General features: G+C 36.3%; 1 protein-coding gene across 2 annotated transcripts in view; it reads right to left on the minus strand.

Moving 5' to 3' along the window:
• elp4 (elongator acetyltransferase complex subunit 4) overlaps nucleotides 1-16,093 on the minus strand; it is a 222,454-nt gene that overhangs the window by 106,684 nt on the left and 99,677 nt on the right. Inside the window, exons 8-9 of one of the 2 annotated variants that reach the window (XM_059976122.1) lie at nucleotides 4,121-4,229; nucleotides 3,020-3,126 (exon numbers count right to left, since the gene is read on the minus strand). In XM_059976122.1, coding sequence (XP_059832105.1) covers nucleotides 3,020-3,126; nucleotides 4,121-4,229 — 216 coding nt within the window. The remainder of the gene's footprint in view (nucleotides 1-3,019; nucleotides 3,127-4,120; nucleotides 4,230-16,093) is intronic. The other variant, XM_059976123.1, reaches the window with a different exon arrangement.

The raw sequence follows: 16,093 nt of genomic DNA on the forward strand, positions 1-16,093 counted from the left end.
TATGGTAGTATGTTAAAGATTCACAGGAGCATGGAGCTAGAATTGCTGTTTGAAATGCTTCACCCAATAATTTCACATAAATAAAAATACATTATTTGGTGGCCTTTGCATTGCTACTGGGGGCGGGGAGGGCTTGCTGAGCACAAAATAACTGCAATGTTTTCTATGCTACAAAGTGATTAGTATTCAATACCTTGCCATGGGGGTTTATCTGCCATGCCAGGACATATATACAGAAAGGTGTCGGAAAAGAGCCAGTAACATCATGGAGGATCCCACCCACTCTGCTCATGGACTGTTTGTCCCACTTACATCAGGAAGGAGGCTACATAGCATCCATGCCAGGACCACCAGGCTCAAAAACAGTTACTTTCTACAAGCAGGAAGGCTGATCAAATACCTCCATCCACTAACTTACCCCTCCACACTCCCAACCACCACTACTTTATCATTTCCTGTCAGTCACCTTATGCACAGACATTCCAGTGCCTAGCGTCAATTTATGAACATACAATCAATTTATGTATCCAAATTCACTTGTATATTTATATTTATTATGCTTTGATTATTATTGTGTACTTTATCTTTAGTTTTTTTGTGCTGTATCGGATCTGGAGTAACAATTATTTCATTCTCCTTTACACTTGTGTACAGGAAATGACATTAAACATTAAATAAATGAATAGAATAATTAGTGCATCAGCAAATGACATTTGTGTACTCTGAGGGAACCATTTTGGTATTTGGCTTTATTTAATATAGTCTGCCATCTGCCTGAAAGACTTGCATCGGCGGAGATTCATGTATAAACGTTCATAAAAACAATCCCAATGAAATTAAGTATTTGCTTTTAAATATCACCTTCAAATATTTGCTTTTTCTTCTAGTGAACGTCAGTATGTTCTTACATTTTTATTGCTGAGAATGAAATATCTCCATTGAAAGTAACTTGGGAGAAGAGTGGCAGAATGGCTGATTAACTTGCACTCAGCAAAATTTCTGATTTATGCTGAGGAAGGCTGATCATCTGTTCAGCTGATTGCTTTATGTCATATTTGCTTTTGTCCTACCAAAATTATTGAGGCAATCATAAAATCAGGGGTCTGAAGAAAATTTCATGAGTTTGAATAACTTTTACTCAAACTTAAGTGGCCAATAAACCTGAATTTAAGCCGCTGATAAAGATTCAATAATGTTTGTAAATCAGAATGTACGATAAGCAGCTCTTTAGATATTCAGCTATTATAGCTCAAATATAATAGTGTGATTTGAACTCTATGATTCTGTACATTACCTAGAATGAGGTAGAAGATTGCAAGTTAGAGCTTTAAAAATCTTCTTTTTGTGCATGTTGTTATACATGAAACATAACTCTTTAAGAACCTTAATTATGTGGAAAATTGCTTTCAATTACATTGATGTGTTAACAAGGAATCACGGGGCTATTCCTAACAGCCGCTTAACTTTACGACTTCATCGTGGGTTGCTAAGTGGGTATAACAGGGGAGTATCCCAATCAAAACATCTACAGCATTGCTCCCAAGATGACCCAATCAAACAATTGGCCACCCGATTAACTATTAACTATTCTCAGCGCAATTAAATAATGAAGATCACTGATAACCATTAATTAAGAAAAAGACATCTTAATCGTCAGTGGACTGCATCTTTAATGATTAATAGGTTTTTTTAAAAGGGTGCATCGGGTAGTTTTAGGGGTGGGGGTGTAGAAAGCAAAAAAAAAGGATAGAAAATCTTAAGAAGAAAAAGAGGGATGGTGACAACAGTTGCCTTATCGAGTGGTTAGTCAAGAGGCCAGAGGGTCATGGAAGGGCCACAGTGGTCACTCCAGGGTGAAGTACCAAACACCAAAGTAATGCCAACCCAAATTGACCAGCAGCTAGTGAATAAGACAAAATATGCTAATTTATTTGTGCTGAATTCCCTTGTATAAGCTGAAATAGCCAAGACAAGTGGCCTGCTTAAATGCTTTCCACTTGACAGGAGATTAAATAATATGGTTTGTCAGGGCTGCCCACTTATTTTATCTCCAGTGAAGACACTACACAAGGACTGGAGAAGAAATAATTATCACATCACAAAAAGCCACTCCTCAAATATGCACTCACCTTTTCATGCTTAGTTAATTAATACTTCAGCCTTAATTGGTTAACAGTTGTATTCATTTGCTATTTAGTAACACAGGAAAAAGGGAATGGGTTCAATTCAGTCTCAACACATCAGATTATAAATACCACAAATATCTTAGATCACTGAGGAAGTTTGAATCTGGTAGAACATTAACCACTATAATCATTTTAGAAAAAAATTCCCAGACTAGTGATATTTGCTTAATAAAGCAAAGGAAATAATTGCTGGAGTGGCCATTACCATTGTAGTGATGTTTAATACTGATAATATATCCACAGTATATTACAATTTTCAATTAACTCACTAACACATGTTAAAGTATTTTCTAAAACCAGTAATGTGCTAGTTGATGAAAGCCTATGATCTGTAGTAGCAATTGGAGACAATGTTGAACAGTTAGTACTACATTGAGATTCCCATTATTTCCATTCATTGCAACATATGCTGGGAACCGCAAGTGATGAATACCAAAATTATTAATGATGCCCAACCGTATTTTGTTACAAAGCTATTTTAATTCAGATCTACCACAATGAGATGGAATCAAGTACCAGCAGATCTAAGCAATTAATTTGACAAATGATCATAGACTTAATGCTGCACAGCTTTGCGTTGCAGTTTATTCTGGATAGTTACAGAGTCTTGATCCATAAAATGAAAATGTAGCAAAGAATTATTTGCCCTCCCCCACCCACCACAAACACTTCCTCATTTTGGAGGCAAAACTGGAAAGATGATAGCTTGTATGAAAAATAACTGTCTACACGGCCACATATAAGGCATATCTCATTAAATTATTAACTTACAAAACAGCATACTCTTTTGCAGTATTAAGTGGAGCATTAAAACAAACCTCAGTGTTTCCTACCTCAATAGTGAACAATTTTCGTTTCAATTTGAATGCAAGGTCCTTTGTATCAGGCACATCAGAGATTAAACAATTAAGCCGAGGAAGCTGACGAACATGGAATAAACCTTAAGAAAGATTTAAATTAAAACAAAATGCTATCATGCAGCTGCATAAATTAAACATGCTGATAGCAGAACTCTCCACAATTACATTCCTCACTGTCCCTTTTTAAACCAGGGATCGCCATCAGAAGCAATGAAGCAAACAGTGTGATTATGCTCAAGTAATCAAGCAGAATAAGATAAACAAAAATCCTTGTCCAAGTAAAACTAATTACATTTAGGTGCAGATATGGAGACATCAACAAAAGTAGTTCTGATAGAGGCCCAGTTGAGGTATTTTCCCTTATATTTACAGTAAGTAAATGTGGCTATCACCTTGCTTTGCCGCCCAAAAACTGAATGATCTGTATTTTATTAAATGCATCAGTAATCAGCTAGCAAAAACATGGCTTAAGGGTTGGAATGGCTACAGCGTTTATAAAAGAAATGTATTTTGAGGTTTTAGCCATTAGCAGTTTGTCACATGCTGTTGTAGTAAACAGCCTTTAAAAAGGGCATAAAATCAGAATGGATGTGTAAAATAAATGAATATTTTGAAATGAAGCTCATTTATGACTGTTAGGAACTGGTGTAGACACGAGGTCTGCTTTTAGCTTCGAGCACTGTGAGCTCAAATCTAAGCTGATCTTTTGTGACAGCAACATTGGCTGAGTTGGTGAAGTCTCGTCATGGTATCGGGAATTGGTAAGCTCACTGGCCGAGTGGCTGCCTCTGCATGAGTATTCCCAAAAGCCTGCCTACAATGATGCACATCTGATTGAGCACTGTCTTGGTAATTTGGCTTGACAACATGCGAGTAGTTGCCATGTTACTTTCACAGTCCTAATGCACAGTAAAAGATAAACAGTCTGACCAATAGATTGCTACACTGGGAGACAGTCAAAATGCAGATTCTGAAATGAAATCAATTACTACCTTATGGCAGATAAACTAATTAAAGAGCAAACTGCTAAATATCTATAAATCACTTGGGTACTTTGGTCACAATTAGACTTACCGTGATAGTCCTTGTAGATTGGATTGGTTTCCCTCTCAGAAGCATTAAATGATTCAAGGCCAATCACAGTATCTGATAATTTTGCCACACGGCCTATAACTGCTTTGTTCTGTAGAGCATAGAAGAAAATAGCTTTAAACGACTAGAAAAAGGAAAACAGAATCGTTTAGTATATTAGCAGAAAAATAAATCAGGATAACTTAAACCTGTATTAACGATCAGCTAGTTCTCAAATTAATCTTTGTTAATATTAGGTTTCTATAGAAAAAACAGTTTGGTTATAAATATGCACAAAGTTGATTTTATGAAGTAATGAAATCATGTGCACATCTAGGTTTACTTTGCATTTAGAGATTTCAATAATGTTAAAAGTCACACAACTGATGTTAGAATTTTTTTGCATTGGTAGCTTTCATTAAGTGGATTTTTATAGACAGCATAATGCTTTCTTTCATGTCAATTCATCTGCTGTACACAAATTGTAAACTGGAAACAGCTTCAAAGCTGCAAAGTCATTGCCCTTCCATCGTTTCTTGATGCATTTTAAGAAAAAGACAACAAAGCATGCGATGTGTCTTGCATTAAATTATTACTGTTTAGGATGGACTGCAATTGCAGCATTGTCTCTAAAGATCTTCATATTTACATAATATTATTAGATCTCCTGTTAAAAATTTACAAATAATTGCAGCCTCTATCAAAACTGATCTCTTAAATAAAGTCTAACTTATTTTTGCAGGATTCACTTTATTTTCTTTCTTACCTTGTCCTTTTAGTTCTAAGTCATGCTCGCTTTTACCTAGTAAAGCTGACTGCATTTTGGGATACTTTATATATTCTGGATTTTGCTAATTTTTCCTCAATTTTTATGCTATTTCCATTTCCATTTTTTTTTTGTTTTGGCAGGATTTGATTTTAAACACTGTATTTTGAGCTGATGTTAGCTCAGGGTGGGTGAGCAGGGGAATGAGAGAACTAAATGGACATGGGTATGACTAAGGCTGGGCTAGAGGTAGCAGCAGTGCTGGCAATCAGTACTGAGGTGCCTCATGTGCAAAATATATATTGGTAGGCAAGACCCAGCTGAAGGCTGAGAGCTCCAGGAATACAGCAGAAGGCAAGCTTAAAGTCCCCGAGAGAGGGGAGGCCTGCACAGGAAAAAGCTGTTGGAGGTATTGAAATATTATTCATTAGGTCAATTTACAGAAAAAATAGGTCTAACGTGGTTAAAAAAGTAATAACAATTTAGGACCATATTTTCAGCGTAAAAACATTAAAGAAGGTATGTGCAATATGCATTTTTCCATATAGGTGATTAAAACAAACAAAAAAAGAAAAATAAAGTCAGTGTTATTTAGTATATATTTTTCAAAATAATTAAATGTTTCGTGTTGATTCATAAAGACAATTTTTTTTCATGGTTTTAAATTATTCTGTTGTGGATAAATGGTTCTTGGTAAAAAATTGGTTTTGGCTCATTTTTTCAGTTTCATGATTACCGAGTATGTAATAAAATCACAAATTTTTATTTTGTATACTCTGAGCATAATGTTAGCACATACAAAATGTTTTTAGATGTGAATTATAGGCTTTTACATTAGGGAGGCAGTGTTTCAGCTACATTAAGCTGCAGACCTGTACAAATTCACTTCATTTGCAAAGATAGGTTGAAGCTACATGTGAATTATTACGGGAAAAGAGACATACAGATTGATTTAAAAATTTGTAAAATGATCAACTTGCAATATATATAATTCCACTCAATGAATCACCATCCTGTTTACCACAGAATACTTTGCCATCTTTCGTAATAAGTTCAAGTTGAAAGGTAGCACATTTTAAGATGATATGTATTTACGCTTTATTCTGGATCATGTGAGAAGGAACAGAAATAATTCTGGGATGACATATGATGTTACAAATGAAATTCATTGTTTGAAAGGTTAGCCAAAATGTTGACTTAGGAAAAAGGAAATAAATTTCCTGAGTGCTGCCAAAAATAGTAGGGAATCAATAAATGGGTAACATTCAGGGAGTTGCATAAGCATTGAAAATAGAATACAACTTCATACAAAGATTTAAATAAATCAGTAATTTGTACCAATGATTCACAATTCATAAATCAGTAAAAGAAAATCTGTGAATCCTATGTATCTATGATACTCTTCAAGTAGTAAATATCTAGGTGATCTGCACTTTCAAAATCATTATGCCAATATTATTCAGCTTCAAGGGATTAAGACGGGGGGGGGGGGGCAGAATTAGGCCATTCAGCCCATTGTTTACTCTTGAAACGAAATACCTGCATCATTTCGGCCAACCTTTCAAATAAATGAATTTCTTTTCCAACATCAAATGACATCCCATAATTATTTCTGGCCCTTGTAGTATAAAATGTTATTCATTTATAGAAGTATATTTATTATACATAAATCTATTCAATAACTGATTATGAAAAAGGTATAATTCATTTTTTAAGTCAGTACTTTTAAAATCTACTGACTGAATAAATCTATGACTCATTTCATAACATTGCCTATTCTTGCAGTACTGACCAGTAATTTGTTTTATAGCTAGTCTCGCACAGACTGTGGAAAAGTTCCTTGGCATACAATGTTATTAAGCTATGTGAAATGACTTAACAAGAGAGTAGCTGACGATCACATCTTTAATTTAATGTCAATTCCCCATGTTACCAAGATCGTAGGGAATAAATGTAACATTACCATCAAGATAGCACCATCATTGTGCAACTCTAAATGCACCATGGGTCAATAAACAGAGAAAACAATTGTTTATATTCTGTAAACTTATAAAACACAATTATTTAAATCCTGTAAACTCAAGACTTCTAAAACAAAACAGGGAAGGGAAGGGGGAGATGAAAATGTTTGGCCTAATTCTGCTCCCTGTCATAAGCAAGTAAATACACAAAAGCTGTTCAAAATATAGGAGGCAATAAAAACAGCTGACTCCTGTAATGAAGGTGCTGGCTACAGATACTGAAACTTCCAAATGAGCTTATACTAATCCTGTACCAAGTGTTCGCACGTTGATGGGAGAAAAATTATAGCCTGTCATCAGAAGCAGACAGGCAGGCCTCGGTCCAGATGGAAGACTGGCTGGGAGAGGGGGCAGGTGGGAAGAATGATGGGAATGTGCAAGGAGACAGAAGACTACTCCCTCTGCTGGCCAGACCATTACCTGTTATAGCGGTAGTTGCTTAGTTTACACTTGCATGTGTAACATTAGTATTCTACAACTCTTTAAATAATATTTTTTTACAGCCCAACCCCCTCTCAGAAGGAATGGCAAACTGTTTAAATATTTCCTTCAGGCTTTCAGATAAAAAAAAACAGCCCTTACTGTCGTAGAAACATTCACTTCAGTCCTTCAATCAAGCTCACATTTAAGTCAATGTTCTGCTTCTAGGGATTAATTACCAGCAATATGTGAAATGATAAAGTTGCTATTAATTAAGTTAAAAAGGGCATTAATACCACCATGATGCTCATTCACTACTTTCTAAATAAATCATTTCATCTCTGCACAAGAATTCTTTAAGTAATATGTTATTATCCACAATGATTTATACCAATTCAGTGATGAGCATGATAATTAAGACATCCAAGTCAGCCGAATGTGAAAACTAATAATACACAGATGTGACAGTAATGCAAGTTTTCTGTATTTTGATGGATACAAAGAGCATATTGGACACAGGAAAAATACAAGTGAATGCTCTTAATTACAGTTACTATGAAGCATTTCTTTGATTTTTGTTCCCAGAAGCAGCCTTTATTTTGCCCCCTCCTTTGCTTGCCAGGTTATTAGGGCTACCAGTGCCTTCTGTTACAGGATCTAACTGCACTTCTGTTTCATGAGATTTTGGCCTTAAACCAGCATCTCCCAGAGCAGGAGGGATCAGCTTTTTCCCCACTGTTTTCATATAAAGCCTGGCTTCAAAGTTACTCCATCTCCTTGCTTTCCAGAAGGTTCCATCCCAGGAACTCTCGCCTGCCATTTGGTTTGCTTTCTCATCTCAAAGGAATTGGCTTGCACTGTTTCCCTATGTTGAACTGGCATTTGCTCTATGGAGTGAGTTATTATTAAACTTTTAGGTCAATTGTGGCACTAACAACTCTTCAGAAGCTTTCAGACACACAGTACAATTTGCCTGCTAATTAAATATTAATATAAAGTGGTGCATTTGTGGATAAGAGCTTTTATGCTCTTTCTTCTCCTTCAGAAGGGGGAGAAAGGTTCTCAAGCACATTTCAGTAGTTCTATATTGCAACACACACCTCAGCTTGTGGAAAAAAAACTTATGTGTACAGCAAAAATACTAATGTGCCAGTTAAAAATGGGAAGAGATGTAACAAAGACAACATCAATCAAATTTGCATCCTGGGTATGTCTGTCAGCTATATGGTTAAGCAAATATCCAGCAGTAACTAAATATCTGCATAATACAATGTACCTCAAACTACTATGTTATATAATGGTGATCCGTACAATTTACAATCAACACACCAAATATTTGAAAGACAATGCCATATGTATTTAGTTCTCTATATATACCTTGCATCTGCCCCTCAAAATTGGGCAAATCCAGAGGTTGTTTAGTGCCCTTTGTTCAGAATAGTTGTACCAATGGCCGAGATGTTGGGTAATCTGCAGACTGAGTAGCATGCAAGCCAAAGATTCCATATGCCAGAACAGATGACTCTATTTCCACACCATGATGAGAAGTTGACTGACTCAGGCTTACATCATGTAGTTGTGGTCCTAAAGACACCAGGCCTTGTTCCCAGATACATTTTGTTCAACTCTTTTATTTATGTGCATTTTGACAAATTCAGAATATGATGTTAAATTTGATACAATTGAATCTTTTTTTTCCAGGAGTTCCCAAAACTTTTAACCAAGAATTAGAAAATGATAGAATTAGATAAAGGTAACATAATATTTAGTGAATATAATTGCAATACTTGGTCTTGGCATCACTTCAAAAAGAATAATGTTAAATGAACCTTGGTTAAAAGCAATCCTAGACACTTGCAACTTGGCTCTGACACCATTCTTCAATTATTAGAAACAGATTAAGTTATTTGATTCTAAACTGATAGTGCTAGTTCTATGGGCATGCATCAGGTTCCAGAAGAGAGCTGAGTATGGAATCTCTCTCTCTCTCTCTCTCTCAATACTATGGAATAAGTACCTCAATGAACAACACTTCTTTTATCTCACGTTATGTGAATTTCTCTTTGTGTACAGATATTAATGCTTAGTCTTGTAACCAGGAATAAAGAAAGCTATCTGTTGAAAGGGTATACTTATTTTAACTAATTTCCTATTTATATTCAAGGAACGTTCCATGACAAATGATGTTGATATTGATGGCGCCTTCCCTACTTGTTTTCCTTTCTCTGTCATAATCATCGCAAAGGAAATAAAACAGTGTTAGATGCACGATTATGGGATCCCACACTGTCTTCTATGATTGGAGGAGCAATGGCACGTGATGTCGTCTGAAGCGGTGGCAGAGCAGAAGCAGCAGGGGAGCTCTCTACTTTCCAATAAAAAGGCAAGTTTCTGAGGAATCGTTCTTCTTTTCATCATTTGTGAAACTGAAGAAAACAAAGTTGTTCAACAATGTGAACAGCTGCTATTATTAAACTAAAAAGTCCACTAGTGCTTGAGACTGAGAGGCCCACATGTTCAGCTGTCCTCTCATCTTGCCATCCTATCCAATTAACTATTAACATGGAGGGCTTTACACATGCTCTCAGGGACTCTTTAACAGGCTTCTTGGAGAGTTGAACAACTACACAGCAGGGACTCTGGGAACGGAGTAGCATTGGCTGCATGAAAATCCTTGCCAGCTTCACTCCACTTAATGACAGCTCACTCTGCAGTTTAGTGTTTGATTGAGACAGAAACTTTAAACCAATTTCTACAAAACGGATCTGACTACCAGAAACTTACACATAAAATTAAATGCGGCAATTCTTATCAAATGCATATATACTCTTTCAAAACATTGATGTAACAATGGAATGCAGAAATAATTATTGTACTGAGGCTTATAATGTATCCAGGTTACTTACAGCAACATTAACAGCTGTCCATGCAGCCAATAGCACAGCTGGAGTCATAAGTATTCAATGTTTGGTGCAACTTAAATTAGCTTAATGTTTAAGAATTATTCCATATAGAACGTTCCAGAAACAATCACAAGTTTTTTTTGAAAAATATTTTTGAGTGTCTGTTCTAACAACAGAGTTCTTTTTTAACCCTTTTTGTTTTGGTTGTTCACCCTTGCAATTTTGTGATTAGTTAAAGATTTCTCAAAGTAACCAGGACATCCGTTCCTCACTGACTTTGCCAATAATCACTATGACAATACTTTGAATTCCTGTCCTTTTTTCTTAAAAGGAGCTTGATAATTTGCAGATAGAATAAAACTCCTTAAAGAACTCATTAAATGTTCACAATATTTGCTTGGCATGTCTCCAAAATGTCTTTTCCCTTCATAAGGAACATTAGAGTACTTCCTCTGAATTTCTAAGAAACCCCATGAGAACCAAAACAGTTCGACGTCTTAGGATTAGTGCAGTCACTGCCACTCAAACAGCAGCATCAACTGAATCTTAAGTGAATCTAAGTTAATTTCAGAAGGGATTTCAGCGTAATTTAGTAGCTCCCAAATAAACTGTCCAAATTTGATGGACTTTATTTTGTACAATACACAAAGCAGCTATCAACTCAAGGTGTTTAATTCTCCTTAATTACTAATTATTTTATGCACATCTTGAGCACACAATATGGGAGGGCACAGAATATTTTGGACCAGACATGAGGTAAAGTGTTGGCAAGTGCAATACCAATAATGCTGGCATTTACCCTATACCTGTCATGAGATTCAAGGCTCCCAGTCTGTGCTGGGGTTTCTCTTGACTGCACTCTTAATGCTGGATACATGTAAACTAAATACAATAACCCAGTAGTTACATTGGGAAATCTGCAAAAAGAAATTGTAGCAGGAACAGCAAGACCATTAACTGGAATGGAGAAGAAAGGCTGTGAGATGCCAGGATTTCAGTAATTTTTACGTTTTTAAAATTGTGTTTTAGAATTTGTGTTAATTTTTGAACTTTTTAATTGCTGTTAGTTAAATTGTTCGTTTTTTCTGTTTTTTTTGCTGTTTTAATGGGGATATTCAGGTTATATAAAGGCCTTGATGTGTACCTAATCATCAAAGCCAGAGGCATCATTTAACCCATTGGCAATGTTTTAGAGCTTTTTCTAGCCTGCCTGCATTATGGCAAGGAAATTCACCACTTCTCGTAAGTAGTCACTAACAGGCCCAGAGAAGTTCAGCTTGTACATTATTTGTAGGTCAACAAAAAGAGTGGGCGACTAGCAAGTTCTGTGCAAATATCCATCTGCCCCTCCTTCACTCCAGTAATTGCATTCAATCATGCCCAATTTAGACATGATCTGCGATTCATCATCTTGCTGCACCATGGCTTAGTATGGCAACTGCTCTACCCCTGACAGCAAGGACACACAGCTCAGCATATCATAGAAACCAGCCTCCCTCCGTGGAATCTGTCTGCAACATCGCCCTGCTGCCACATGATCCAAGACCCCACTCACTCTGGACATTCTCTCTTCTCCACCCTCTGATCATGTGGAAGGAATTTAAGGATCAAGGAGGATCAACTTTATTTGCCATATATATTAGGACAGCATGCTAGTTTAGAGGTTAGCGTAACACTTTACAGTACAGGCAACCAGGGTTCAATTACTGCTGTAAGAAGTTCTCCTGATGACAGTGTGGGCTTCCTCCAGGTGTCCAGGTTTTCTCCCACAATCCAAAGACCTACTAATTGGTATGGTGAACTAGTCTTTGTAAATAGTCCCATGACTAGGTTAGGATTAAATTGGCAGATTGCTGGGCAGGTCTGGCTTGAAAGGCCTATGCCACGCTGTATCTCAATAAATATATAAATACATTTACATGTATTAGAAATTGAAGATATAAATGCATCAAAGCATGTACCACAAGGCTTAAGAACAGCTTCTATCCCATTGTTATCAGACTCTTGAAAGGTTCTCTTGTATAAGTTGGGACTCTTGACCTCACAATCCACTTTATTACAGCTTTGCATTTTATTGTCCAATAAAACACTGCACACTCTTTGTAGTACAGCATAACATTTTATTTTGCATTCTGTTATTGTTTTTCCCTGTACTACCTCAGAGGACTGTTGAAGTAACATGTATACTGATCACTGTACCTTGGAACATATCACAATAATAAACCAATTTACCAATTAATTTAATTCCAAAAGGAAGACACTGTAGACAGGAAATTAATTGAGATGTTGGAAATGGTGGAAATATTCAGCAGACCACTTCTGATGAATGGACACTGAAATACAATGTTAAACCTGTTCAGCTCTTAGATGCAACATGACCTTTCAGCTTTTTCTGCTTTTAAATCCATCCCTGCAATGTTACTGATTGTGAACTCTATTTTCATTCACTGTTTCTATTCTCCATATTTATGTGTTCTTGGAAACAGTTGTTGTCTGGTGCTTCATGCAGGGAAATTCTTGAGAAGCGGACTACAATTATAAAGACGATTATTATCAGTATAATTATTATCAGTCCATCTCAGCTAGACTTACTCCAGTCTCTTAGAAATATAGAAAATGATATTCTAAAAATATATCACTGACTTTACTGTTAATGGACCATGTCAGATTTTTTAATAACTACTGCTTCACATACTTTGTCCATATTAATGAATCATGGAGCTGGAATATGCAACTAATTCAATCTATAAAATATGTAGATAGTAAAAAAAAAGCTGAAAAATATCAAAATAGTAACTACTCAGGTCAGGAAACATTTATAAAAACGGAAACAAAATTAATGTTTCAGATTGAATACACCTTGTTGGAAGAGAGAAAGTAAGTTAGTTCTAATGAAGTGTATTTTGACTTGTAACATTCACTTTGTTTCTCAATCCACAGATGCCGCCTGTCCTGCTGAGATTCCAGTATTTTCCAATTTATTGCAGACTTTCAGAACTTGCAGTTGTTTGATTTTCAGTGGTTCAAGATAATTAAAGTTAGTTATCTACTGTCACAGAATAAATCTAGCTTGATTGATACTGCAAAAATCCGTACTTTGCGGTGGCTCAATCAGAATGATCTATTAAGAAACAATAGAATGAAAATAAACAGCCACAGCCTACTTGGAGAGGAATTCTTTGCCCTCTGAGGGAAGAAATTCCTCATCCTTATTCTGATGGATGGCCCGCTATTTTGCAACTGTGATCTTCTAGCCACCCCATCTAAAGGAATGTAAGTACAGCACTATAATCCAAACTCATAAAGCTTTCCTACCCTGCACTTCAATACAAATTCCAAAAAAAAAGGTCCATTGGAAAGGCAGAGTGAACAACAGGGGAAATCTGTGATAAGATAGAAGGCAGAAGATACTGAATGACTAAAGTAATGGTTGAGCAAAGTGTAACAGAGTGGTAAAGACAATATGAGATAATGTCTGGGCCAGGAACAAATCGGAGTAGAATATGTTAAGGACAGAAAAGATACCAATTCCTGGAAATATGAAGTGTATGGCCACAATGAATACTCATCAAAAACTTAAAAATTAATGTTGTAATTATAATAATAATGTCAGTCAGAAGATGAGATGGGGTTCCTCAAGCTTACTGTGAGCTTTGTTTGAACACTGCAGGCAGCTGATGGGGGTCAGGATGGGGGTAAGGCAAAGAATTAAAATGAATGGCGGCACATGAAAGCCCATTGACCTTGTGGACCGAATGGAGATATTCAAAGGTTCATTTATTATCTAAGCAGGTATGCAGTAAACAACTCTGAGATTTGTCTTCTCCAGATAACCACAAAACTGCGAGATCATGGAAGTTGTTCAAAGAGAAAGATCAACACTCCTTTGCACAAAGAAAAAATCTTGCAAACGGCAACACGATCATCAACCCCCTCCCTACACAAAAAAGAAAATTACGCAAATGGCAACAAAAACATCAAACCCTCCCCACATGCAAAAAACAAGTCGTGCAAATGGCAAGAACATCAGACCCCCAAAGCCCAACCCCACAAATAAAACTACCAAATTGTGCCAAACAGCAACAAGAAAGAATGGGCAAACACAGAATATTAAAAACATGAAGCTGAACAAGACCAAATTGAGCTACAGTTCACAATCCATAAATCACAAAACATTGGTAATATCGAATGACAGCTTTGAAGGGACAGAGACCACTCAAATGCAGAGGCCTTCCTTTGGCAGCACTGGGCGATAAGCAGTCACCTAGACTTGTGTTTGGTAATCCCACCATAGGGAAAACCACAACATAAGCACTGAATGCAGCATACTAAACAGGAAACGGGACGTCATAGTGCAGTAGAATCTGTCACAATTGAAAAATGATGACAAAAAAAAGTTTTTGATATCAATAATAAAAATCCAAGGTCACAAACTCTAGGAAAATTGAGTCATTTCTCAAAGGAAGTCTTCCTTGTCTTCGTGGTAGAATTTTGATATCTGTCAAAAGATTATGAGTTCAAGCTCTGCTTCAGGTATTAAAGGTAAAATCTAGGCCAACACTTCAATGCAATAAAAACAAATGCTTAACTGTTGTAAATAAAAGCAAAACAGAAAATGCTGAAGGAACTCAGCAGCTCAGAACAGAAATTGGGTTGGTTGGGGGTGAGGCATAGGTGAAGCCAGGTGAGGTGTCCCTCATGTGCAGAATTTCTTGTGTTACTGTTGGATATACCTATTTTCCAATAAGGAATCAGTTGCAAATTAGCTTTTTAAGACCCCCTACAGTGCCCATTCTTGTTCTAAACATCCTATTATTTTGAAGTAGCCATCAATGTTCATAGTTCATCATAGGTTGAAGTTAAACCAAGATTTTAGCAAATATTTCCCAGAAGAGTGTGAACTAGGGACTTTTCCTGGCGCTGAAGCTAACAAATCAACCCAAAAACCTTGAGAAATAGCAACAGAACTAGACCATGACTCCCTGGAACCCACTCTACTATTCAACAACATCTCAATTAATTTCCTGTCTAGAGTCGTCATTTTCAGATTTACCCCAACTTTAAATATGCCCAGTGACTGAGCATGTACATCATTTTTGAAGTAAAGAATATCAAACATTTATAACCCTCTATGTGAAGAAATTTCTCATTTCAGAATAAAAAGTTTTTTTAAAAATTCTGAGACTATGCCTCTAGTTTTAAAGGAATCACCCTTTCACTATGCTCTGTCACTCTGTCAATCTCCCTCATAATCTTAGATGCTTCAATAAGGTTACCATCTCATTCTTTTAATCTCAAATGAATAAATATTTCCTCATGGGACAATCCCCTCATCTCAGGACAAATTCATAGCAAGGTATAGAGACCAAAATGGTGGACCATATTACAAAAGAACCCATCATAATTTCTGCAAAATTTTTCTTACTTTTGTAGACTAAACCTGACCCAAATGAGAATTGCTAATTATCACGAGAGTCAGGAGAATATTACAAAAGGTATGGTAGTTGAATTTCTGACATTGGTTCAGTACATTCCTTCAAGATTTACCCAGAACTGGCTTGCTGAGGAGTTACTTTCAGCTACATAACAATACTCTTAGAAAGTCAAAATATCAAATAATGTAAACACTGTACTGCATAGGTCAGGCAGCATCTATGGAGAGAGAAAAACAGAGAAAATGGCAAAATGGATGACAGAGTCGAGAAGAGACTGAAAATACAGGTTCTGTTGGTATCAGTAGAAAGGAAGTGTCAGTGGTGTTGATAAAGACTAATGGATAACAAAGGATGCAGTACTATGCAAAAGTATTAGGCACATATTTATAGCTAGAATGCCTAAGACTTTTGCACAATACTGTATTTGGCAA

Source organism: Hypanus sabinus, chromosome 7, assembly GCF_030144855.1.
Source record: "Hypanus sabinus isolate sHypSab1 chromosome 7, sHypSab1.hap1, whole genome shotgun sequence".
Lineage (NCBI taxonomy): Eukaryota > Metazoa > Chordata > Chondrichthyes > Myliobatiformes > Dasyatidae > Hypanus > Hypanus sabinus.